This window comes from Pelodiscus sinensis, chromosome 15, assembly GCF_052426305.1.
Source record: "Pelodiscus sinensis isolate ZL-2025 chromosome 15, ASM5242630v1, whole genome shotgun sequence".
NCBI lineage: Eukaryota > Metazoa > Chordata > Testudines > Trionychidae > Pelodiscus > Pelodiscus sinensis.
Genome location: NC_143066.1, coordinates 13,168,976 through 13,195,905, shown reverse-complemented (window position 1 = coordinate 13,195,905; position 26,930 = coordinate 13,168,976). Strand labels below are relative to the sequence as shown.

Here is a 26,930-nt window from a genome sequence, read left to right as displayed (position 1 = left end):
AATTTTCCCCACACATTCATGTTAACTTTTGCTTACATGGAGATGAGAGGTCAATTGTGAGAGTTATGCAGAGTCAGGAGAAAACAAAATATAAAGTACCCATTTTCCCCCAAATAGAACAAGTCTGAATTTAATGTTTACTGTATAACAGAGATAAACTTGCTTCTTGCTCAGATAAGAGTGTCTGAACACAATATTTCAAAGTTTCCTACACTGGCACAAGAAATAAAATCTTCAAAACCATGGGTACTGAATTTGAATGTTTATTTTTTTAAAGAAACAATCTGCTCTCCTTCTGTTTTTCAGGTGAATACATGCATTTAAGTCATTTTGGGGTGGGGTTAACACTTAAAGACAAATAACATTTGGGGCTAACTGAAAAACCAATGGAAGATGGTAAAAATAAGCTGTCAAACATTTAAGTTACAAGCAAAAAATATTAATGCAACCAGTTAGATATTAAAGCTTGCTTTCTCTTACCAAAAAGATGGCACAAATTAAAAAAATAAAAGCTTGACAAATTTAGTTTAAATGGTACTAAATTATATGCAAAGCTTTAAAGCATTAGCTTAAACAGAGACATTTATTATTCCACTTGGAAAAAAGTAAATGGATCAGGCTCCATGTGTAGTCATATTTGGATAGATTTAAGCGCAAGTCACATTGAACCCAGTACTTTCCATAATACGTGTGGAGCTCCAACATTAGTACTACATGTGGTGAATGTCTCACATTAAGAAATCCCAATGTTCAGTATCAAAGATCCAAGGACACAAAGATATCCTAAATTGGTTTAATTGCACAATTATGGACTAGTTCAACTAATAAGTGGAAGGGGGCTTCAGAATGTTTTCATCATTGAGTGGCACATTTATCTTTTCAAGGCTGACCAGGACACTCACCTGCTGTTTCTATTTCACTGGTAGGAAATACCTCTGGTGATATCCTACAAGGAGATCATTCTACAGAATTAAAGTTCTAACGTCTTTTTCACCGTCTTACAGATCTCATCTTACGAGTCCATCTTGGTTGAAAATGCAAAGTCTCAGAATTGAAATTAGTTCTATACTTTATAAACAAATTATAAATATCACACAAAGCCTTACGGCTTTAAGTCAACAGTAGTAACTTAATTGTACATACACTGGCAGCTTTTTAAAAAGATTCTCAAATGGTTCCATGAGCTGCAAACTTAGCCCAGTATTATGGAAATGCTGAAGAACTCCTGAACATAGTGATTTATATACATATTAAGAACAAAATAATTCCTCTTAGAATGAAACAATGGCCTCCAAAATTTTTGAGCACAACATGATATATCCTGGACTTTGCCCTTTCCTTGATGGAGAACTTGAATGCTAGAGGACTATTTATTGTGAAAAACTGCAACAGCTATAATCCTGCCCCAGGTGGTCAGGCAGGAAAACGTTGAATCAAAGGCTCTCCAGTAGGATGTAAATTTACCTTAAATTGTTGTAGTGTATACTCACTTATGGCCAAGATATATTAGAACAGAGTTCAAAATCATGATCTAGAAAACAGAAAACAAAAGCAGAATTTTCAATATGGTGGCTCTAGCATAGTTTGGCCTCATCCATGTGTTAGACCTGTTTAGCTGCAAGTGAATGCAAGACAAGCTTGAAGCATGTCTGTCTTCTATTACAGCATGGATGGTGCCTCCACTTCATACATGTCTTCTTTCCCTTCAAGCTTGGAGCTCTTATCTCCTTATCACTCCTATTTTAGCCACCCATAAACAGAAGCTTTAGAATGAAAGTTTTTTGCCAAAAAGAAGAAATCAAGATCAGATTTTTCTAAATGTAAAAAGGTGTTTCAGCTTAAATTGTTCTCCTTTAATGATCTTCTGAAGGTCTACACTTAATAGTATTGATGTGCAGAGGAAGTAGCTTTCAGCCATACAACTTTCTGGATTTAAGTTTAAACTGTGCATCCAGTTCTCAACTTTAAATATTCATCAGGACATTCAGTTAAAGACATTGTAAGAAAGCAAGTTTTATCTTTGAAAGCCATCATGTTATCTCACATTTACTGAGAAAAAAAATCTCATCTTCTGAAGTAAAAATTAGTAATTAAGTAACTGTTTTAGGACTTAGAAGAAACTGCACTCCATCTTAAAGACGATGTCACACAGAAACTATTCAGTTCCAGCAGTTTCCATAAGTGACCAGAAATCTTGCTCACCAGCAGACAGAACACAACCATTTTCCAACTGTTCCCTATTCCCTTGCATCCCACCCCTCCCCAACACGGGCAATTACTTCACACAAAAATGTAAAACGGGATATGGTTGCACACAATACCTACCCTTCACTAATACTGAACAAAAAAAGCCTATTCTCCAATTACAGGACATCTTTCTCTAAATTTAGGTCTGTACTGGTGCACAGTTCGCACTGTTTTTTGTTTACCACAAGGATAATACCAGCAAGTACATATATGTTCTCAAACTGAAAGTGTAAAACCCTATGAAGTTAACTGGGGAAACTTTAATATTGCTACTTCAGAGCACTAAAACACACAAAGTGAATCCAATAAGGGTCCTTGTATTGATTCAATATTAAGTATTAATTGCATGACCATCATAGCACCTCTTTACATTATCACACAATCACCAGAATTATCAACTGCTTTTAAAACTAAAAAGGGCACAGTCCAATATTTATAACTTGCACACTGTTACTATATAGAAACTAGGTGCCTTATACAGTGCTGCGAAAATGGAAGCCTGCAGATTTGACAAGATGCCAAGTCATATTTTAGACAATTTCAGTCAAACTGGCAATACTGTTGAAGCAAATACTCAACACAGCAGGAAATAAGGACAAAGCATTCTATAACCAAATAAAACATCTGATATTTCCTTTCCCTTTAAGAATACAAGTAAGGTCACTTTTAGCCTTGGAACGGATACATGTTCGCCTATGATGATCTTGCTAACTACTACACAATATCTGATGTCCTCTGCTAAGAATATAGTTTAAGAAAGCCGTAGTTACAAGAGGCATCTACTGTAATACCTAAAACTTCCTTTATGGCAATTATTGAATTCACTTGTCTTAAACAGTGAATATGGGAAGATGGCCTCATGTTTCCTTTTCAATAGTACTCTGAGGATCAAGTGGCTTTCAAGCAGCATGGTGGGTTTGAAATTTTTGCAGTTTAGATCATTCGGTTGCGTTTATGAGTTGGTGAGTCTGTAATGACATCGCCACACTGGGCTGAGGTACGCTTTCTAGTTCCACCATTGTCCAAGTGGAGTGCCATTTCTTCTGATATGAAAGTGTTCAAATCAACATCATGGAGTCCATTTCTCCTACGACTAGCATTGGAACCACTGCTTACGTGAGTGGGAGAGCCTGGGGTACTTGAACGAACACTTATACTAGCCATTGCACCACTAAGACCTAGAAAGGGGGGAAAAAAAAAGAGAAAACATTTTAAAAAGGCAATAATTGAAGTCAGAACGTGAACTAGTTTTCTGTGCACTGTAAGCAATCACCCTTAAGTTTTTGTAACATGCTAGAAAATTCATATGTCAGATAATATTCCATTACCATTGCACACATGATCATCTAGGCCAGAAGTGGGCAATAACTTTTGATGGAGGGCCACTCCAAGAATTTGGAAAATGGTTAAGAGGCACACTCTTTCATGGTATTAATGAAGGAGGTGCAATGTCTGGGATGGAGGCTGGATGCAGAAGGGAGCTTGGAGTAAGGGACTAGAGTGCGGGGGGAGGGAGGGTGAGATCCAGGAAGGAGTTTGAGTGAAAGAGGGCTGTGACCTGGGGTAGGGAATTGAGGCAGAGGAAGGGATGCAGGGGCTTGGGTTGTGACCTAGGGTAGGAAGGGGTTGTGACCTGGGACAAGGGATTGCGGTAGGGTGGGAGGGGAAGAGGGTTTGGGTTATGTGAGGTAAGGAGAGGCAGAGGGTTTGGGGAGGGAGGGGGAAAGAAGTGTGTCAGAAGTAGGCTCTAGCAGGTTCATTGCCTTCCATGCCCTGGTAAGGTGTTCAGAGCAACCAGCTGCAGGGTCATGCGCATCTGTGAACAGCTGTGAGCCCAAGGGAAAGGGTAAAGTGTACTTCACAAGCTGCCTGTCTACAAACAGGCAGCTCCTACTGGCCGAAAAAATGGTTTCTCAGCAGCATGCAGGGGCGGGGAAGACAGGGAGCCTCATTGAGACTCCCGCTGCACCCATGGGCTGGATCCAGTGGCTTGGGCAGGCTGATTCTGGTCTGTATTTGTCCAGCCCTGGTCTAGGCACTGAAAGTCAATCCCTTTCCATCATGTACTGCATTCAAGTATGCAGATCTTTTAAAGTTACTTCCCATACAATGTTTCAGAGGGCTAGCTGTGTTAGCCTAACTTTAAAAACAAGTAGCCCTGTGGTACTTTAGAGACTAACAAAGAGAGAGAGAGAATATCATGAGCTTTCATGCTTAAAACCTACTAAAAAACCCAAACAAACTATTTGAATCCGGAGGGTGGGCAGGTGCCAGCCCACCCACTTCTAAAAGCCCCTTCCCCAGCCTTGCAGGAGGGATGACTGAACCCAGGGGTCAACTGATTCCGGGAGACAAATGATGAAGAACAGGAACAAGGGGTGCAGGTCAAAGGTTTAAAATGAGGGGACTGAATGGTGACACCAAACAGAGAACCTTGGACACTGCCACACTGCTCCTCAAAGCTGTCCAAGGAGCCACTGGACACTGCCTAGAGGACCTCTGCCCGGATGCGTGAGACCAGGGAGAAACAGAAGCAAGCCTCAGTTGCAGAGCACCTCCTTGTCCAGCATCCTACTCCCAGGATTGCATATGGTGGCTTTTGCCAGGTCCAGGAGGAGGTTGACAAGGTGGTCTCATGACTTTGTGGGGCCATGGATGGGGTGTGCATAAATAAAGGGCTGAGGGGGAAAAGTGCAGCCAGAACCTCCATAAGAGGCTCTGGGAGAAGCAGGAATATGGACTGCAATCTGGCACACTCCAGATGCATGCATCAGGTTTTCCCTCATGCTGCAGAAAAGGCAGCCGTCTACGATGGGGGTGAACTGTGCCAGGTACACGCTTGTGCTCACAGCTCCATGAAGGAGCTGCCAACTGATGTCCCTGATGGGCCATGGGATTACGGTGGACTAAAAGTCGGACCATTGGGGTTCTCCACCTTCAACAGGTCTTAGATAGTGCCGCCACTTGGTGTCTGGGTGAGACAAGAGGGGGAGGAAATACAACGTGTGGATCATGAGCGTGTACAGATGGTCCTTGGGTGCGGTCAGGAAACAGACTGGCTGCAGATCCTGTGGTGGTCCAGGGATGGGGAGGCCGGGGGCCGAGAAAAAGACCAAGGGTGCAGTGAGAGGGGTGTGCCCTCTCGCAGAGCTCATTGCAGGAGAGCAGGCTGTGACATGGCCTCCTTACCCACAGTCTGCATATTTTAGTCTCTAAGGTGCCACAGGACAAATACATATGAAATTAGCAAGTTAGCTCTTTAGCTGTTGATACATACCACAAGATTGCAGTGAGAAAAAAAACCTGCTGTACCCAAATCGAGACAACCTATCCTTAAGTGTACTTTCAATTTAAAATGCCATCCTTTTCAAAAGGATTTATTCTTACCATGTGAATACTTTAATTATATAGTTTGAGACTGACCTGAAAGTGAGTTTTTTTCCTAGAGTATCTGATTTTGATATGACCTCTCCTATCCTCCAGATTTAGTGAACCAGTACAAGTTTGAAACAGTTATATTTTCATTTGTTAGGAATTGTTGGCAAGAGACCAGACATTTATGCAGCAACTAAACTGAACAAGGTTTCAACAGTAATAAGTTTTTACTTTAAAGTCACTTATTCTCAACTATTGGCAGCTATAACTAAAGTTTAAACATACCCTTAGTTTTGTTGATATGTCTGAATAAAGATATTCAAACATTTTAGAGAGATTGGTAATGTACATGCGACAGCATTTTGGATAAATGTTTGTGAACTGTTTCTAGATTGTGCTCCCTAGAATTTTTCTGTTTCCAATATCGGCATTAGGACTGTTACTGTTGAAATTTGACTATTTCAGAGAATTAATGTAATATTCAACAATTCAGCTTTGTTACACAAGCACACAAACATATTACTACCGTGTTTAATCTGGCAAAAGTAGAATGGTCTAATATAGGATCAGCCCGAATCTACTTGTGTGTACTCAGAATATATGAACCTACCAATTCTCTCTATATACTCATTTTCCTGAGAATTTCAAATTAAGATAACAAGGGGTCATGAGTCTGAACACTTATTTCTAGAGGCACCTAGAGGAATATATTTACTATACTGATTATACCCAAATGGAAGCTGTGAAGTAGCGAATAAAATTTAACCAATATCAAGTAAAAAGCTTCCTCAGGTATACTGACAGAACACAAAACAATGTAGCTGGAAGCGAAAGCAGACAGCAGAACCAGACTACCGGGTTACATGGATCCGACTTACATCGGATCCCTACTTACAAACGGGGTGAGGCAACCCCGCACTAGCTGCTTCCCCCCAGCAGACCAGGGAGACGCGAAGCTAGCGCCCCCCCTTCCCCCCCCCAGCAGACCAGGGAGACGCGGAGCGGCTTTTCTCAGCAGACACCTCAGCTTGAGAATAAAGGACTGAGGGAAGTGAGGTGTGGGAGAATAAAACTGAGCTCTGGAGAAATGTTTGGCTAGAGTTTCCCCTACAATATGTACCAGTTCTGACTTACATACAAATTCAACTTAAGAACAAACCTCCAGTCCCTATCTTGTACGTAACCCGGGGACTGCCTGTACATATCACTTATAGCAAAAAAAGGCTTAAGACCCATCTATTGTAGCAAGTGGCTGTGACTCTCAGAGTTCATTACAGGACCTTGAACATATAATCTAGATATATATGATCAACTCGCAACCTATTTCAGGTATCATACCTGGCTAGAATTTGACCAAAAACCCCCAAACCGAAAACTACCCAGTGTTGCTGCAAGCAACCCGTATGTGATCCTCAGAACAAACTTAAGTTTTGTTGAATAATTTAAAATTCAAGTGAATAAGATTAGTCAATTTTAAAAAATTAAATTTAGAGTAGCTTTAAAAGTTTGCTCTTATTTAAGCTTTGTTGTATAAGGGTTTCTTCACAGGCCTATATTGCAAGATCACCAGTTTAACAAAAGTTCTCAAAAAAGGAAAATATAAAACAAACTGCAAATGAAGTACTCTTAGTACAAAGGTGCTCAAAGTTTACTCTATGGATATTCATGGAACTGAACACTAGAGTGAAGCGCATTTACAATTAAAAACTGAATTGCTGCATTATTTACTAGTATCATAATACCTGCTTTGTCTCATAATACAAGAATGAGCAATCAGTAAAAGCAACATTAAAATAAGGTAATGCATCAGAAAGGAAAAGAAAAATAAGGTAGCACTTTGGCATCCATTTCTAGATTATTTGATAGAAACCCCTTTGGGACAGTAATAGAGATGTAGCCATGTTAGTCTGGTCTTGCTGAAACAAAAGACAGGACTATGCAATACTTTTAAAGACTAACAAGATGGTTTATTAGGTGATGAGCTTTTGTGGACCAGACCCACTTCGGAAAGCTTATCACCTAACCATCTTGTTAGTCTTTAAAGTGCTGCATAGTCTTGCCTTTGGAACAGGACAGACATAACAGGAAGAAGGTATAAAAAGGTGCAGTGTGGTGGTGAGAAAAGAAACATACTGGCTACGTCTAGACTGGCATGATTTTCCGCAAAAAGCATTTGCGGAAAAGTGTCTGTGCCAATCTAGACGCGGTTTTGCGCAAGAAAGCCCCGATCGCCATTTTTGTGATTGGGGCATTTTTGCGCAAAACAATACTGCGCTGTCTACACTGGCCCTCTTGTGCAAAAGCATTTGCGCAAGAGGGCTTTTGCCCGAACGGGAGCAGCATAGTATTTCCGCAAGAACACCGACAATCTTACATGAGATGGTTAGTGTTCTTGCGGAAATTCAAGCGGCCAGTGTAGACAGCTGGCAAGTTTTTCCGCAAAAGCAACTGCTTTTGCGGAAAAACTTGCCAGTCTAGACGCAGCCACTGACTAAAAGGACAGTGAACAAAGATTTCAAGTACAGCAAGTTTATGACCACAAACCACCAATAAAGTCAATGAGCCTCCTCACAAATAAGTTTTAGGAACAGGTTAAGAATTGTGAGGTGTTCTTTAGGAAGGATGTAAAATGTAACCATGTAACTGCTAAAAATCATAAGGGAGGGGGTGTCACATGTGTTGCAGGCTCTGCAGTATAAAGCTTAAGTAACTTTATAATGTAGATCCCACAGTAAAGCACTCCCAGGGAGGCTTTGCTGCAGGCTCTGCAGACAGCTCCCCAGGAGTGGGACCAAAGAGGAGCCAGCTCGTTACCTGGTAGAGGGAGGGAGGGCAGGTAGCAGATTCAGGGCCAAGCCACCTTGGACTGGGGCTGCAGGCAGGACACTGCTCCAGGCCCTATCAGTTAACTAGAACAACCAAGCCTCACCTGTTAAGGGTGGAGATTACCAGTTAATCTTTTGAACCTCTAGTTCTTGTGTTTATTTAGAGCACAAGTGGTTTTTTCCCCCCAAACATTTCTAAAACAATAAAAATCCAAGACTCCTCTGAGCAATCCCAAAATAACTTAAATAAAACTTCAATTCACAGAATCACTGCAACTTTTTTGCATTTAAGAATGTAACTGTGCAACTGCTAAAAATCTTGGCAGTTACATGTGTTGTGGCTCTGCAGTATAAAGCTTAAATAAAACAAAAATTCGGTTCTCTAAGTTTAAGCTTAAGTTTTACAACACTTTATTATTTTTATTCTCCAAAATTTCATCGTCCGCCCAGCTATGATTAAGTTGTTTAAACAAAGTGTTGCAATGGTAGAAAAAAAATGTGAGAGAGAAAACCTGTAGGTACTGGGGGTACTTTTTTTTTTTAAAGTACTTTATAAAAAAAGGGTGCAAAACACTGGTTAGTCTATCCTGTTTGACTTGTGCAAGTAATAGAAAAGTGAATGTTTTAAAACCATATAACTTAGTGAGCTCATGTGCCAGAACTGAAGCTTCTTTTAACTTGTTGTTTCTGTAAGGATGATTGAAGTTTAAATTTCAGACACCACTGACAAGTGCTATCTTTGTGAAAGAGGTCTATACAAGCAAAAATTAACATTGGGATGCATTTGCATCCTAGTACATTTGAATGCCCATGCAATAACAAGGCACTTCAAAAGGTATTAAAATAGGATTACAAACAGACGTGCTAATTCATAAGGACTGGGAAATCCATTTTGGATTAATTTCTACAAATCGAAAGTGAACATGGAAGAGTAATGATAATGTATCACAAGATGTACTTTATTAATTACACTTTAACTTACATAACATATCAAATATGCACACTAAAGTGTATTTTGTAATAATGAGATTTTAAAGAAATCTTTAATAGAGCACTTATTACTAATTGTCTCAGTTAACAGAAGCTAGCATTACACACAATTTAATACGGTTACTTAGGGTAAACACAGCTCATTGTTCTCTTATAAACTGCTGTCCTGGTAACTGTTGTACCATAATTTAAAGCTACGCCACCAAATTAAAAAAAAGTTTTAACACATGCATTTTAGGGTAAATTACTGAAATGAAAAATTGCCAATTTGTGACAGCTGATGTTTGAAGGAGTGTATTACTATTGCTACCTATTTACTAACCCTGCCCACCACGCACACACACTATGACACCAACTGCAAAAGTTTTGTTCTTTATAAAGCTGTATCAACCTGAGCTAATACAAATGCTCTCTATTCCATACATTCTACTACAGCATATATTTACTCTGTACTTTTTCTACCCATTTATCCACATAAATCTTTACCATGCACTACTTGTTGTTCACCTTGTGTAGTAAACTACTCCTCTCAAATCACAGAAGTAGGATGATGGAAGGCAGCCATCTCTAGTGGACAAAGTTACAAATCTTATATACTAGAGAATGCAGCCAGTGTGACCTTTTCCAATGTTGAAGAGACTATGGTAGGGGATGACTTGGTACCTAAATTAAATCAAGTAATGAGATTATTTTGGCTATAGTATTAGGGATAAAGCAATTAAATCAAAGTTTCTGGAGGTGTGATATTCATGCATTAAATCTACTTAATCCATATTTCCCTATATCCTCCTCACTCCCATCAGTCTAAGGCTCAGTGTGCTTGTTCCAAAAGAATAAAGGTAAAGGATCCCAATCATCGACTGACCTAGAGTTACTGACCTTTTGATTAAGTATGTTCAGATGGAAGCAGCAGAGACTAAAAACTTTGGAATACAGTATACCCTGACAATGTCTACAGTCACAGCAACCTTATAGTTGAAGTGTCTTGAAAATGAATTTTGAGCCATAGCGCTACCTATTAGAAAAATGCAATGTCACATGCAGATCGTGGCTTAGTGCGCTATTTTATATTCTAATAAATCAGAGAAAAGCAAAGCTTCAACAGAGAGCCTGTGGCATAGAGTAAGACAGTATGGCGAGCTCATCCCTGTTTGACTGGTTAACTGGTTAGACAAAACATTTAACTAATTAACCAGGATTTTACATCCCTATGGACAAGCACGCATTTGGCAGAAAACAGGCTTTAAATTTCTTTAACAGAGGTACAGTACATTGAAAAGTTGTAATTAATTATTCTAAAACTGGTCTATGGAGCATCCACTGGTAGGTCAGAGGACACTAATTTTTCAAGGTTTTCATTACAAAGTACACAGCAGATACAGCTAGAAATAAAAAGCTAGTCTAACTGCCTCTACTAGGGATGAAACACCCCTACACCAGACTAATGCGGCTACATTTCTATCACTATTCTACTAGAGATGTTAGAGAACATTTTTAGTAATTGTGCAGCTTAAAATGTTTAGCAATTACTAAAATGGCCCCTGGGGATGAAGCCAGCAGCCAGTATGCTCCCAGCTCCACTCTATACTGCTGCCTCTGTATCAGATAGGGCTATAAGCAACTAGTCAACTATCCAATAAGCATAATCTTATTGGACAGTTCACTAGTGATGTAACTAGTCGCTTCCCCCTCCTCCCACTGTTGCCTCTCAGAGGCAGCAAGGGGGAGAGCAGGAGCAGGTGGGAGCCAGCTTAAAAGCCAGCACTGTTTGGGACTGGGGGTGGGGAGTAAGGGAGGCAGAGGCACAGCAGGAAACTGAGCAAGCAGGGACAGAAGCAGTCTCTGCTCAGGCAGGGATTCTGCTTTGGAAATTTACAAGAGCCCTCCCTGTGGGGCTTCCTTTTGAAATGATCTTGTACATTTCAAAGGCTGAGGTGCAACAGGGAGACCAGAACTGGCCACACACTCCCTGAGGGCTTCTGCTTTTGAAATGCACAAGAGACTCACTGGTCCACAAGGTTTAACCATCTTTTAAACCAGATCCCTGCACAGACTGGCTGCCTGCCACCTTGAGCTGCTGCCTCTGATACAGAGGCAGCAGCATGGAGTGGCAGTAGTCCCTGTCAACAGGGGTCTGAGAGCCTTGAAGACAAAGGCTGCTGCAGGACGGGGAAGGCTACCATGAAGCAGCTTCTGTGGCGAGCTTGGACCGCCCCTCTGTCTATGGTAAACCCAGGCTCACTGAAGACAGAGGCTATTCCCTGGGGAGGCGAGCAGCCTTCCCTGCCGAGCCCCCGCTGCCTCTGATAGAGGCAGCAGCATGGAGTGTGGGGAGGGCAGGTGGCACCACACAGCCAGTGTTGGGGGGAAACCATCTTTTAAGCTGGTTCGCCCCAGCACCAACTTCTGCTCCCCCCTCGGAGGCTGCAGAGAGGAGGGGAGGGGGGGACTGGCTTTAAAAATCTGCTCCCCACAAGTACCTGCTCCTGCCTTCCCACCCTCCATCCCCCCCATGCTGTTGCTGTTACATACTAACATCCCTAGTCTGGATATTAGTTTACATCAGATAGTTAAAATGTACTACCATGAGCTAGCTAACAATTGAAATAGCTAAACCCTCCTCTCTATGGAAAAAGCATAAGCAGGTAGCAATGAGCAACACCACATTTGTTTTGTGACAGCGTTTGATTCCCTTTGGGTTAATATATTTAAGTCACTACTTTTAGCACAATGTATGAATATAACAGTTACCAATGCAGGGATCTGGGAACAAATTAGAGCAGTGGTCACCAATCAGTAGATGGGGATCTACCAGTAGATCTTGGGAGTGACAGGTGATCCTAACTGGCTTGGCCAGGAAGCTATCAAGCACTGGCACTTCAGTTGCCTCTCCATCCACTGTCATGCTGCTCCTGCCCTCTGCCTTGGAGCTGCCCCTTGGGAGCCTCCTACTTGCTGTACAAGGTATGGGAAAGAGAAGGGGGTAGGCTGATGTTTGGGTGTCTCCCCTACCCCCACTCCTGTACCCTATCTTCACAAAGAGAAAAAGGGATGGAGGGAGCTTGGCAATGCAAATCTCTATCACACACACACACACACACACACACACACACACACACACACTGTGCATCTCTGCCATTGTCACAAACACACACTGTCCCTCTCAGCTTTCAACCCAACCCATTCTTTTACTGCTTGCAAGGTGTGCTATTTTTGGTTTGATTGGTTTGTGCATTTCAGCTTTCATTTCTCTTATGCTTAAATTTAATTCTTTGAGTAGTGAGCTGTAAAATGCTGAACCTGTTGTGGCTGGAGAAATTATCCCTGTGGTAACTGCTGTTCCTGGAAGTGGCTGACATGTCCCTGCAGCTTGAGAGGCAGAGCAAGGGGTTGCCACATACTGTCCTTGCCGGCAGGCACCACTCCTGAAGCTCCCATTGAGCAACAATAGGGAACCATTACCTGTAGAAGCTGTCAGCTCAGTGCCTGTAGATATGGGGCAGCACATGGCACCATGGAACCTTTACTGTACATGGCAGCTGCCTTCAGGAGTGGTGCAGGGCCAGGACAGAAGTAAGCCTGCCTTAACCCCACTGCTCCACCACCTGAAAGTTGTCTCAGTTAAATGATGCCCAGCCAGAGCCTGCTTCCTGAACCTGTCCCTTGCCTTGAACCTCCTCCTATATGCAATCTCCTGCCCTAGACATGAGTCCCCCTATACCCAAACTCCTTCCCAGAGCTTGCACCCTGAAATCCTTCCTGGACCACTGAATTAAAGAGTTAATTGATTCAAGACAGCATGTTCTCCAACTCCAGATCCCCCCCCCCCCCCCCAATGTTAAATCAGAGAACCTTGTCTATACAAAAAATAGAAATTATCTGGAAGGAAGTTACAGAAACTGATACTACCCTAGATGGATGGATGGTACCTAACTTGATTTCCTTTTACTTCTGGTAAGACACTGTAGCAGTTTCTTTAAAACAGTTCAAAGATTCAGTGAGCTGCTCTACTTTCAGAGATTTGGTAGACTTCTTTCCTGCTTTGACTTAAAAAAAAAAAAAGTTTCTTTGTACTGCAAAGGCCATAACCTTCCAGTAAGCAGAAAAGACTGCTGGCTAAGAAATCTAATGAAATCTCTCATATGAGGTTAGTAGAGTTCGGGGGAGAAGGGAGGTCATTTTCAGACTGTAACACTTGTGAAGTTGAAATCTGTTCTATTTTGAAGTTACAGTCTCCCTACTTCCCTCCCTCCTCTCTACGCATTTTGAGTAGAACTGTTCACTTGCCCAGAATAACCCATGGCTACTGGATGGATGGTTGGTTTTTGGAAACCGAAGAACGAAAGCACTAAATGGATTCAAAAAACAATTCTCAGACTTCAAATCCACCCATTCCTCGGTTAACATAGCTTCTTTAGCTTAATGGATTCTAAACAGAGATAGCTTCACAGATATCATTACTGTTATAATCTAACTTCATAGGAAGGTCTACACTAGAGATGCCATAGGAAGGTCTACACTAGAGATGCCAATGGGTAACCGCTTACCTGCTAAGCATTAATCTTAACAGGTTAACTGTTTCCCAGCAGCAACCCCATATCCCACAGGCTGGGATTCAGCAGCCTTCTCCCCTCCACTCCCCACTGCTGCTTCTAACCCACACGGGCTGCGGGCCAGCAGCCCAGTAAGGGACTAGAAGCAACCAGGCTGCAGCAGCTCCTGTCCACAGTATAGGAGCTGCTCCAGCCCTGTGTGGCCGGACAGGGGAGGGGGAAGGCACTCCAGTCCAGTGTGCTGGAGCAGTCCCACCCCACTCACCCCTATTTAACCAGTTAACCAATTAAGCAGAATTTTACTAAACTTAAATTGTCATAACCAAGACAGCATAACTACTCTAGCCCAGGAGACTAACTGCACTTCTGTACCTTGAATTTCTGAGGTTGTGCCAACTGAACTGTAGCAGCACTTTGATTTGCTGCAGAGGGAGCGCACGGCTCTTACAGCCCATGTTCTAGGCAATCAGCACACAAGTCACCAGCTCTTGCTTCACATAAGTGTCACTATTACTGCTAAGAAAAAAAATACATGCATGGAAACCAATGGAGTCTTGCAATGTGAATGGGCAACAAAATAAAATATCTTACAGGCCACACATAGAATCCCAATAGGCCTCATGTAGCCCACAGGCTGCCCATCATCAGAATAGAATATCCACTGTGAATAATGTTTTGAAAATTGAATTTAAAAAGAAAACACTTAACTACCAGAAAGAAATCATCCATTAGGCATAGGAGTATTACAACATGGACCCTTGTTACGTGGGAGAAATGTTGCAAAGTGATCCTTGGCGAACCAGTCCCTGTGGAGGAGATTTACCTGCAATAGCGAAGTCTCCTCCTCAGCTTACCAGCTCTTGTCCACCCAGCTCCCGGGGAAGAGGTGGTTTTGCTGATCTGATGCAGCAAAACCGCATCCCTGGCTGATTTTAACCAACACCATTAACCAATAAGCATCAGGCTTATCAGTTAAATGGTTAGTCAGTTATAATTTAACACCTACATTCTGTACCTAAATCTCTTTCTCTAAAGCCAATACAATACACATTCATATGACAAGAACCATTCCCTATGACCTACACTCTTGAGTCACAATTTTAAACAAGAACTCCTAAAATAAAAGCAACAGCTATGTAGTATTAGCAACGGCATTCTCAAAGTGCTATAACTTTTCCTTTAAGGACTATTTTCTTATGACCATAGCCTGAAAGATGCCTAGTAAAAGGAACAACGAAAGCTGACCAAAGTTTCAGTAATCACTCAAGAAATGCAACAACAGCCTATTTCTGACCAGTCAGGGATGCTAAGCATACAGTGAAACTGGGAAACTGACTAAGCTGCAGGGCATTACAAAAATGAAACAGGTAAGAGAGAATATTGGCCAACTGAGAACCCCTTCTTAGAAAAGAGGCAGAGGGACTGTAGGGATAAGACAACATTGGCTTCCCAGAAGCAGAGACTGGAGAAAAAGCTCCCTTCCAGTAGGCATATAAAATCCCATTTAAAATGTTAAACTATGTTTAACTAGTTAACCAGCCTGCTACATCATGCCATAGATGGGGAAAGGAAGGGGCAGCTGGCAGGGGGCAGTTAACAGGTTACCCCAGTAAGCATGCCAATAAGAAAAGGTTACTGGTTAACCCTACTTTTCCAATAAGTGGGGAGCACAAGGTTTCAGAGACATCAAAAACTAAAAACCAAGAAAGATACCATCTGCTCTTCCACCAATAGGTAGGATGAACACTTTTACAGAAAGCCAGATTCCCCTTCCAGAATTCAGGTTAACAGGGCTTTTTAACACATGTTCCGGAAAATGGTTTTGAAGATATACACCACGCCTTATCATCATCATCATCATCAATACTGGCATTGGTCAGTAGATGACTGGTAAATTTGAGTTTTTCAGCAAAATGGTTTCACGTTAAAGGAAAAAAGGTGCTGCAACAAATGCATCCTAAAATCACTTTGGGAGACCACTGCTACAGCTTGCACTTAAATTTTAACAATTGTACCCCTTTTAGCAATTAACACACAACCCCTTCTGCACAACTGAATAAGCTTCTCTACTCTAGGACTGTGGTGTCAATCAGTTACAGCGAACCAGCCACACTCAACTGACCAAACAGCTACATTTGGCTAGCACCTAGTATGTTGGACACCGAGGCTCCAGGATGAGAAAACAAGTTTTTATAGTTACAGACTTAACAAGTAGTCCTGTGGCACCTCAGAGACTAACAAAAAATATATAGAGAATTATCAAGCTTTCATTGGAAAAACCAAAGGTCCTGCTTGCTCAGCTCCGACTGCAGCCTTTCAGGTGGCCTGCTGCCCAGCCCAAGGGGCTGCTCTGGCAGGTATGAGGCCCAAGGCACAGCCCACTCATGCCAGGAATGGAAGCAGGACCTGGCTAGGCCTGTCCTGCCCAGCACAACCCGTGTTTGGAATGCTATGGGAATGCCACACCACAGGTCTCCCCTGAGCAAGCAGTTCTGACGTGTGCCAGTGAGCTGGGCCAAACCTCTGGCTCAGGCATGCTCTCCTGAGCTCACTGAAAGCTGGGAAGGTCTTGGCCACACAGCACACACAACCCTTTGGGGACGGCACAATTATGCTGAACCCAGCCACTTTCCCAGCTCTGGGGAACGACCACTGAGCGCTCTGAGCTCCCCAGGCTCACCACAGAGCAAAGCTGCCCCAGAGGCCATTCACACAGCATTATACAAGCCCCAGTAGGACCCTTTGGAAAGGCTGGGCTGACTTGAGGCTGAGTGCAGAGTTTGACAAAACAGCTTCCTCACTCCTGCCCCTCCACCCAGCCCCCTCACTCACCAGCTTCAGCTTAGCCCTCTCCCTGCCCATCCCGCATCAGGGAGACCACGCTGGTGCTCCAGCCTCACACCTCCCCACACCCTGTGAGGTTGAAGCACCAGCTTCCTGACCCGGGGAGGGAGGGGGAGAAGGAGGAGGGGAAGGGGGAGAACACGAGGTTCCCCGCCAAATCCAACTTGTGCAGAAGAATCGGCTATGCGTGCAGCCACTTCCCTTGCCCCCCATCCCTGAGGGAACAGCAGCACAGGGACACACTTCAAACAGGCTTTTCCTGCTGCTTGGCAAGGTGGTGAGGAGGGTGGGGGTGCAAAGTCTCGGTGGAGGGGTCTCAACTGGGGAAGGCGGGGGGGCGAGGCTGGAGCACCACCACAGGTTCCCAGTGCAGCCCCCTCACTCACCACCATGCTGAGACCCACCCTAAGCCGAGACGCCCCCAGCCTCTAAGGCAGGGGTAGGGAACCTTTTTTGGGTCAGGAACTGCTGACCCATAGGAAAAAAAGCCAGTCATCCCCCCCACCCCACGAGAGAATTAAAAACAAAACAAAACCCTCACTGATGTAGCCTCTAACTGAGAAGCAGAAAGGCACTCCCCACATTCTCTTCACACAGCAGAGCCCAGGGGAACCCAGCTAGTATACTGTGTGCGCTCCAGTCCTGCAGTAGGCTAGAGCTCCAGCATGGGATCCCCAGTGCTGGGGGAGGAGGGCAGGGCAGGGGAGCCTTGAGCCTCGGGGCCAAATCCCGGCAAGCTAGGGGCCACATCCAGCCCTTAGGTTCCCTAACCCTACTCTAAGGTGTCACAGGACTTATTGTTTTTACTCCAGTATATTAGCTACACTTCCTTTCTGGTTACACTAGTAGTGAAGGTAGCACCAAAATAAACCATGAAGCTTCGCAAAGGTATGTTCCTCTTTAAGGATTCCCACCCATCTTTAGGAAAGAAATATTGAAAGGTTAGTGTTACCATGCAGAGCTATGGCTTCACGGAAGGGCTGCAAATCAGTCTCTACAGATGAGCTAGTTTCTGTTGAAGTAGCTCGATTAGGGGATACTACAGTCAATCTTGGGGGAGCTCTAGAGTTTCGTGGAGGAGGAACTTTTCCACATAGGAAGCTGATCAAATCTTCTCTACGGATAGTTCTTCTGCGTTTTTTAACCCAAGCTAACACATCCTTATTACGACGCTGATAGCCAATTTGAATTCCTACATCAAAGCTTCGTTGATGGGCATCCACACTTTCTGGAAAAAAAAAGAAAATATTCTTAATAAGTGTTGCATCGGAAACAGAATATTTTATTGCTTGTACATTCATGAGTGTTACAGTGAGTCTAATTTCATAAGAATTAAATTGCAAAAAACCACAGCCAAGTTCTCCCCCTCATATTGGGGTTCAAACTAACACTTCAAGAGAAACAACCAAGACCAAAACTGTGATATACATGAGCTTGAAAGTAGTCTCTGTAAAGGACAATTTATATCTTTATATATTAATAAAGATGTACACAGGGATGGTCTCTTTTCTATGTTTGTATAAGACTCAACACTGCAGCTCCCAAGCCAAACTTTGAGATTACGGTGCTACCAGAAGTATTTGCTATAAATGAGGCCTGATTACATTTTGGTTTTAATATGTTGAAAAGAGTTGGGTTTAAACTAAAACATTGTCTATGGTATTTCAGGTAAGTACTTAATAAAAGAACATTTGAAGTGATTGTCAAATCTTAAGTCAATTTAACACATTTAAGAGTAGTTTGTGGCATTGCATGTAAACAAGATGCCTAATGAGTTTTGGTGTTTTATGCTCCCTTTTAAGTTATTCTCTTCCACTGTGTGCAAGAATATCCAGACAATGAGGGAAACAAGCTACATACAAAGCACTGTCAAACAAAGTCTCTTGTGCTGCTCTAAGTAAACAATTTCCATGTATGATTTCTTTAGAAAGCATCTCTTGAATTCAAGGTAGCCATGCATAACTAGTCCTTTAGAAATGTCCCAAGTTTTGGTTTTTGTTTCCTGGGGAAAATCTTGAATTATTCCATCTTATAAAGTACAGATTGAACCTCTCTAGTCAGGCAACATCCATAGTCTGGCATGGTTTTTAGTTAGCCAGATTTCTAACTAAATCATGGGTGTGGTCAAGTATCCCATACTGTTTACAGCCACCAGTCCTAGTTCCCAGTGTTCTGTGCATTATTTAACTCTAACCCCCAAATGTCTTCTGAGAGTTCAGAAAGCCAAGTATAAGTTTAATGAACAAAACCTTAGGCTAGAACTCACTCAGGTGTTAGTTGTTCTATGAAGTTGAAATTGATGAATAAGTGAAATTCACAGGGTGACAATTCTAGTAGATCCTTTTGAATTATTTGAGCCACTTTAAAGGAGCTTCTAACAACTCTGACTAGTCTAAGAACTCCGTCAGCATGTTACTAAAAATCAGTCACATTTCGTGTAGGACATACAATGTTCTGTACTCATTCATTGTGCTCGTTCTAGTTCTTCTCAGAACTTTGCCAACAGTGATTTCACCAGAAGAACAAGTAAATAAGGCAACCATTAACAAAGATATTAGATTAAATACGGTAAAGTTCACTTCAGTATCCTTTACTTAATCTTTCAGTGAAAATACATTTAAGAACTTGCATTGTTCCTTAAAGGAGTGTTTCAGAGGTGTTCTTCCTCTGATTGGGGAAACAGGAATGGACAAAGAGCCCTATGACTAAACCGTGTGAATAGCAGCTCAATACTTAATTATTTGAATAATTTATAGTTTTCCCACTGAAACAGTGGTATAAATAAGTATCTGTAAGCCAGCTTCCGAACTAATTTTTACATGTAATATACAAAAATCTAACCAAGTGAAGTTGTAATGTAGCCATATAACGTGAGAGTCAAGATCAGCTGAGCAATTATTTGAGATTTTAAACATCTGGTGTTTATTCTGATCATAGTACAGAACACCTCAGCCATCAAAAGTTTAAAAATAAGCAGCACTTCAAACAGCTACATTAAAACTTTACACTAAAGTGCATTGATAAAACAAATTTAGAATTCCACATAGTTCACAATAAAACTATTAAAAGCGATAAACCTATGAAAGATTATTCCTTATTAATAATTGAGGTCCAGGGCTAGCAGTTATTCAAACATTCAATTCACCACTGATAAAAGAAACACCAAAAAAGTTTAGTGCGAGAAACCAAATTCTCTCATTTTACCATGTGCAATCTGTATTTTGCCTGGTCATTAAATCAATATAAATACTGTGGTTATCACACCGATAAAGAAACATTTTAGAAGACTAAGAAAATATGAGATTTATAAAAGCTGTTGGAAAGACTCATGCATATGTACTTAAGGAAGCTACTAAGAGCTCTAAATTTATGACAGTGTTCCTTTAGTTGCTTGCCCAGATCACTTTAAAAACAGAGAATAGGACAGAACAGAGTTCACAGAACACCACTAACATTAAGTGCCATCTACACTATGAAAGGTATCTATTGCTGGAATAAACTCCAATCATATGGTGCTGAAGACAATCTGGCTGTTACAATAGGTGGGGCATGACTTGTCGTCATTAAGAAAAAAATGTTTTTATAATAGTTTTAACAGCTGATCTAAGTCAGTCCTACACTCCCAAGGTTTATCTCCTCACACTAAGACTACAAATAACTAGAACTGTGTTAAAACTAAAATTGGATTGTCTCAACTAATATACTGAGCATATTCCTTTTACTTGGTCAAATCATGGACCACAAGATTTCTAGACATCATATTCCAACAGGTCTCTAGCAATTTCTGGAACGGTACTGAAGTGCTGTCCTCTCTGAACAAGAAGCCAAACAACGTTCAGGGCAAACAGAGTAGGGCCTGGAGGACAGTGAGCAATGGCCCATTTTCTTTGCTTAGATGAATATTTTGTCAGATCTAAAAAAACAAAAATGCTCTGTGTCCTCCAGTGCTGCGAATGATTGGAAATATTTTGTGGAGAGTGATTAAATGCTAAGAGTTGATTCAAGTTTAAATTTGAAAACTATAAGCAGATTAATTGAGGTGCAAAGGAAAAAAAAATGAACAGACTCCAAGCATTTTAATGCTTATTCAGATCTCATTAGGACCATACCTTGTCAGAATTTCTCTCTAAATGCCAGTAGTCTGATACCAAGTTAAAAAATGGCTTTAAGTATATTTAACAGATGTTCCTGATATAGGCAGTTTGAGATACATGATTCATTACACAATATTCCTCTGACTTTTTTGGAGTTTCATATGAAACACGCTGCCTCCCGCACCTTTAATAGTAACCATAATGAACTAAGTTTTAAAAGAACAAGAATATTTAGGTCTTTTTAGTATTAAATCAGGGTAACACTGGTAGTTTTCCTAGTGCATAGCTTTATTCAGAGGGATTCTACCCACTTGAAATGTAGGCAATTTAATGTAGTCTGTTAAAGAGACAGTAGTTTTAAATGACTAAAACATGCAGACCATGTGTGCCATTCTACAAGCCTATTTTCCTTTGACTTTTTCCTCCTGTCTCAGATAGTCCTGTACTATGCTTTCTTAAGTTCAGATCGAGCTAGCTACATTATTCAGAGGTGTTAAAAATCCATCCTCCCGCCCCTGAAGCATGGCAGAAAGACCACCCTAATTCCTAATGTATACACCACCAGGCCTATAAGAAAATTCTTTAGTTGCTCTTGCTACTGTTGTTCAGGGAGGTCAATCATCAACACTGATGTTAAAACCCCTTCCATGAACACAGTAATCATATGGTGCTACAGAACCCATAACATAAACATAGCTGCAACCAATTAGACTTTTGAGGAAATAGTAAAAACAACTTTGAACAAAGGCTGTGAAATACACAAGTGACTATAAGACTCCATGAGTTCCAGTGTTTTCCATAAAAGAAAGCACGTAAGTTCTCAGAGGCGTGTAATTTAATAACTACAGGCAGTCCCCGGGTTACGTACAAGATAGGGACTGTAGGTTTGTTCTTAAGTTGAATTTGTATGTAAGTCGGAACTGGTACATATTGTAGGAGAAACTCTAGCCAAACATTTCTCAAGAGCTCAGTTTTATTCTCCCACACCTCACTTCCCTCAGTCCTTTATTCTCAAGCTGAGGTGTCTGCTGAGAAAAGCCGCTCCGCGTCTCCCTGGTCTGCTGGGGAGAAGCAGCTAGTGCGGGGTTGCCTCAACCCGTTTGTAAATAGGGATCCGATGTAAGTCGGATCCATGTAATCCAGGGACTGCCTGTATTCTTTTAAGTTATCTTGTTCATATGAGAGCCAGTTCATTTTAACATTGTGACAGTGTATTTTCAAGTTACTCCATTATATAAATGCATAGCATTGTTCTGCCATGTTTATTTTTTCTTGCAAAAAACTTGAAATAAAATTGTTTACCTTAACCCAAGCAGTCCTTCATAAAAAGGAGGTGGTGCTCTGAACAATCAATCAGTAAGATTCCAGATCAAAATATATGTTCTCACCAGATTATAGTTTTGAGTTACACAACAGTTCCTACTTATGTAGCAATAGATGCCCAATAGAAGTGCTGTTGTAGTTTGACTTATCAAGGAACTAGGGGCTGATTACCACTTAAAAGCTGTCATGTCAAAGCCTTGGATTAATGTATCTGGCTATTCCTTCAGGCCTACATTCCTTTTGGAGAATTATAACAATGTTTAAGTTATAACACAGCAGAAGTTACAGTCTCCATTTCACTAACATTTCATAGCTGGTCAACTGTAAATACAGAGGCAGATGTCCAGTATGCATTTTTCCATAAAAGAAGCAAGTCTCTAATGTAATGGTTACATATCTACCGTCTCCTCCCCATTACTGATGAAAAGCCCAATCTGTTACCATAGTGATAGAAATGTAGCCGTGTTAGTCTGGGGTAGTTGAAGTTCATTTTTTTAAATTGTATCCTTTGGTATATATGGTTGTGACTACTTTCTTCCACTATTTGATCTGAGGAAGTGGGTCTGGCGCTCATCATCTAATAAACCATCTTGTTAGTCTTTAAAGTGCTACATTGTCCTGCATTTTGCTTCAATCTGTTACCAGAAATACTACACTGCTATACTCAATTCAGTCATTTAAAACCAATCCATGGATTGACCTATCAGCCAAGTGCTAACTATCAAAGATTAAGCTTTCACCTATTTGGTTCCATTTAGAATTCTAGACATGGAGAATCAGATACTCAGCTAAACAAAAGTCACACAAACTCAATCAAAAGAGTAGTTTATTTAGGGGTTTTTTTTTCCCCCCAACCACACGGTCAGTCTGTATTGTACAAAGAGCTGATTTGGGGAAAACATAAGAACAGCCATTATGGGACAGACCAAAGGTCCATCTAGCCCAGTATCCTGTGTGCCAACAGCAGCCAATGCCAGATGCCCCAAAGGGAATGAATAGAACGAGCAATCAAGTGATATTCCTAGCTTCTGACAGGTGAGGTGAGAGACAAACACAGACACAAAGAGCACCAATCCTACCCATCCTGGCTAACAGCCACTGATGGACCTATGGGTTTATCTTGCTCTTTTTTTGAACCCTGCTATAATTTTGGCTTTCACAATATCCTCTGGCAAAAAGTTCCACAGGCTGAATGTGCATTGTGTGAAGACATACTTATTTTTGTTCATTTTAAACCTGCTACATATGGATTTCATTTGATGACTCCTATTTTTGTGTTATGGGAGCAAGTAAATAATTTTTCCTTATCTTTCTATGATTATGCAACTATCATATCTCCACTTGTTCTCCTCTTTCCTGAACTGAAAAGTCAGTTTTATTAATCTCACCTCAGATAGCAGCTAGTCCAAATCCCTAATCATTTTTGTTGCTCTTTTCTGAACCCTTGCCAATGCCAAGATATCTTTTTTAAGATGAGGTAAACTCATCTGTGTGCAGTATTCAAGATGTGGGAGTACCATGGATTTACAGAAACATAATGAAGCCCTGCATTTAAAGTGTAGATCAATCCCCACTTGTGCTGGGAGCTCTGATCTCACCCCCTCCCTCCAGACAGAGATTGTTGCCACCCCTCACTGCTGCATCTGTATCAGCCAGTCCATGAGGAGAGCTGTTTTTTTTAAACCGGCTCCCCTCGTGGACCAGCTCCTGCCTGACACCCCAGGCAGAGTGGAAGGGGACTGCTCAGGAAAGGAGATGGATCACCACCCCCAGGGACTACAGAATAGTGGAGTAACCGATAAGAATTCATTAGGTTAACTGACTATTCAATAAATATTTAAACATTCCTACTATCTACAATAACACCAAGGTCTCTTTCTTGCGTGGTTAATAGCTAATTTGGTCCTAATTTTATATTTATAATTTGGATTATGTTTTCCAATATGCCAGGGGTGGGGAACTTCAGGCCCGGGTCCGCATGCGGACCTCAGTTTGCCTGAATCCAGTCCTGCTCTGCCCCATTGAGGGCTGGAGCACACAAAATATACTAGCTTGACCCCCTCACAGGCTCTGGTGTGGGAGGGAAATATGGGGAGTGTCTTTCTCCTTGTTCGAGGGCTATATCAGCGAGGGGTTTTTTTTGTTTCTTATGACTGATTTTTCTGAGAGTCCCTGACCCAAAAAAAAAGTTTCCCAACCCTGCAATCTGTATTTCTTGGCATTTTTTCCCCAACATTAAAATTCACCTGCCAAGAAGTCACTGAACGTTTCTGTTCCCATCAACATTATCCTGACACAGCAACCTAGAAGTAGCTCTCTCAATTAAATATCAATTTCTAGTTTTTTTTTTATAAAGATCAAGGAAACCCTCATGATTTCACATCTCTCCCATCCCCAAGTCCCATACCTTCCTGCCATTACCCCTGCTGACTCCCCTGTTGCCCTCCATCCCCCAGCTTGAAGTCCTTGTTGCCAGGTGGCAGTAGCAGCCAGCCCTCACTTCATACCTTGTGGCTGGAAGTCATGGGAAACTCAGCACGAGGGTAAGGGCTGGGATCCACAGAGTAACGGAGAACTTACTCAGCTTCCCACACCCCCCCATATTCACAGATTTTGCCATTCATGGTGACATCAGGAACATATCACTACAAAAGAAGAGGGTTTCCTGTACACTGAGTTTAATTAAGTGTCATTGACATACTGTCAGTAAACAGTGAGGGCAGAATTTCTGGAAGAGTTACTAATCAAACTGCTAAAACATAACTACATTTTTCTGCACCCAAGCAGTCACTAAAAGATCTCAGTACTAGTTTAACTAGTACAGGCAAGAAACCTACTAAAGAGGGAAAACCATTAGTGTTGGAAGAGATTAAAGCTTAGAAGCTACTCTTTTAAAAAAAACCTCTGAGCTTTACACATGAAGCACAGGCTACCTTTTGAAAGCTAGAAATCACACAAAGGTATCACTGTGAAATACTAGGCTACAGCTGGTTGTACACCTCTCTCCAGTTTATCAGAGTGACATGCATATGTTAAGAGCTACCTTGTGCATGAGCATGGGAGTGGAAAAAACTTAAGTTAGTCACACACATGAGCCAACATGCAAGAAAGTGAACTGCTGCCAAACTACAGTGACCCAGTAAAGGCTGCAAGACTCCGGAAGCAACCTGAGGATTTTCTGAGGAAGGAGGAGGGGTGGGAGAGCGCCCCGGCAGGCCCTTACCTTTGTAGAGGTTGGTGACTGCGGTGGCGGCGTTCTGGAAGGGGATCCAAAGGGAGAGCCCCGGCTGCTGGCACACCCGGTCTGCAGGGATGGAAGGATACACACGCTGTTTATTTTGGAGGCACTAACTCCGAACGGCCATGTTAGGTTTCGCCATTTTGTTCAGCCTCCCGGAGACAGCCCAGGACCAGGGTGTGGCTGGCCAGGCCGCGCCCGCTACCCGGAACCGGGATAGGCCATAGCGCTCCGGTACCCCCGGCGCAGCACCCTGCCCTACCCCTTCCCCACAGCACCCACTGCACAATGAGGCCGGTCCCGCGCTCGCCATTTTGTCGGAGCCTCTTCCCTGGGCGAGACGGCAGGAGCAGGCTTCGAGGGCTCGGTCCCGGCTCTCTTCCCCTCGGCTGCTCTGCGGGTCAGCACGGGGGTCTCTCTTTTCCCCTGCTCCGGGGAGGGTCTCGGCGGCGAAAACCGGCCCGTCGCTCCACCAGCTGCCACTGAGCGCCGCCAGGAGTGCGCTCCACCCCGCACGCCAAAGGGCCCCCTCGCCGCCATCCCGGGCCGATCCCTTCTCCCCCCCCCCCCCACCCCCGCCATTTTGGGCGATCTCTGGGGAAGGGCTGGGGCTCCAGACACGGCCGGAGGAAGAAGCCGCAGAGGGGGTGAGGGCGGCGCGTTTCCTTGGGGTCGTCCCCTCCCCCGGGGGCCTGGAGAGGTGATTTCCAGAGTAGTGGCGGCGGCGGCTCCACCTTACGCCATTTTGTTTTCCCGTCCGCCTTCATGGATGGGCGCGGAGCCCCCGCTCCTGACACTGCTCGGGGAGCCGCAACCCTTGCGCTGAGCGAGTCCCACCCGCGCCGGCTTCCCCTAAGCCCTCCCTCGCCGCCGCACCCGCTCGCCGCAGGAGCCCTGCCTCCCCCTCAGCTGCGCCCCTCCCCCAGCTGTGTGACTATCCCGCCCGGGCTCACCCTTGTAGAGCTGCGCCACGGCGGTGGCCGAGTTCTGGAAGAGGTGCCACAGCTTCTGCTGCTTGTGCTCGGGCTGCGCGGCGGCCGCCGCCTCCTCCTGCAGCTCCGGCGCCAGCGCCTCCTCCTGCTCGGCCTCGGCCAGGCACTGCCGCTCCCACTTGCTGAACCAGTGTTCGGGCCCGTGCTCCTGGATCTCGGCCTCGCCCTCCTCCTTCTTGTCCTCCATCCTCCGGCCGCCTCGGCGCCGCCGCCTCGCCCAGACCCCGTCACGCGGCAGCGCTCGCCTGCCCTCCCCGCCGACGGCCAGCCGGGCGGCTGCTGCTGGGGTCGGGCCGCTCCTACCTAACCCCCATGCTCTCGGCCTTCGCTCCTCAAAGCTCCAACCCCTCGGCTGGCTCTAACACACTGAGCCGCAGACGCCGCCCCAATCCCAGTAAAACCCCAGGAAAAGCAGCTGCCGAACCTGCTGTCAAAAATAAGCCCGCCCC

The 26,930-nt window shown here is 43.2% G+C and overlaps 1 protein-coding gene across 1 annotated transcript; it reads right to left on the bottom strand.

Annotated features, from left to right (window-relative positions):
* Positions 1-247: 247 nt before the first annotated feature.
* HAPSTR1 (HUWE1 associated protein modifying stress responses) lies at positions 248-26,930 on the bottom strand. Its single transcript, XM_075899283.2, has 4 exons — positions 26,443-26,930; positions 25,475-25,555; positions 17,787-18,062; positions 248-3,425 (listed from the first exon to the last, which is right to left on the bottom strand). Exons 1-4 carry the CDS (start codon positions 26,666-26,668, stop codon positions 3,181-3,183), a joined length of 828 nt encoding a protein of 275 aa, XP_075755398.1. The 5' UTR covers positions 26,669-26,930; the 3' UTR covers positions 248-3,180.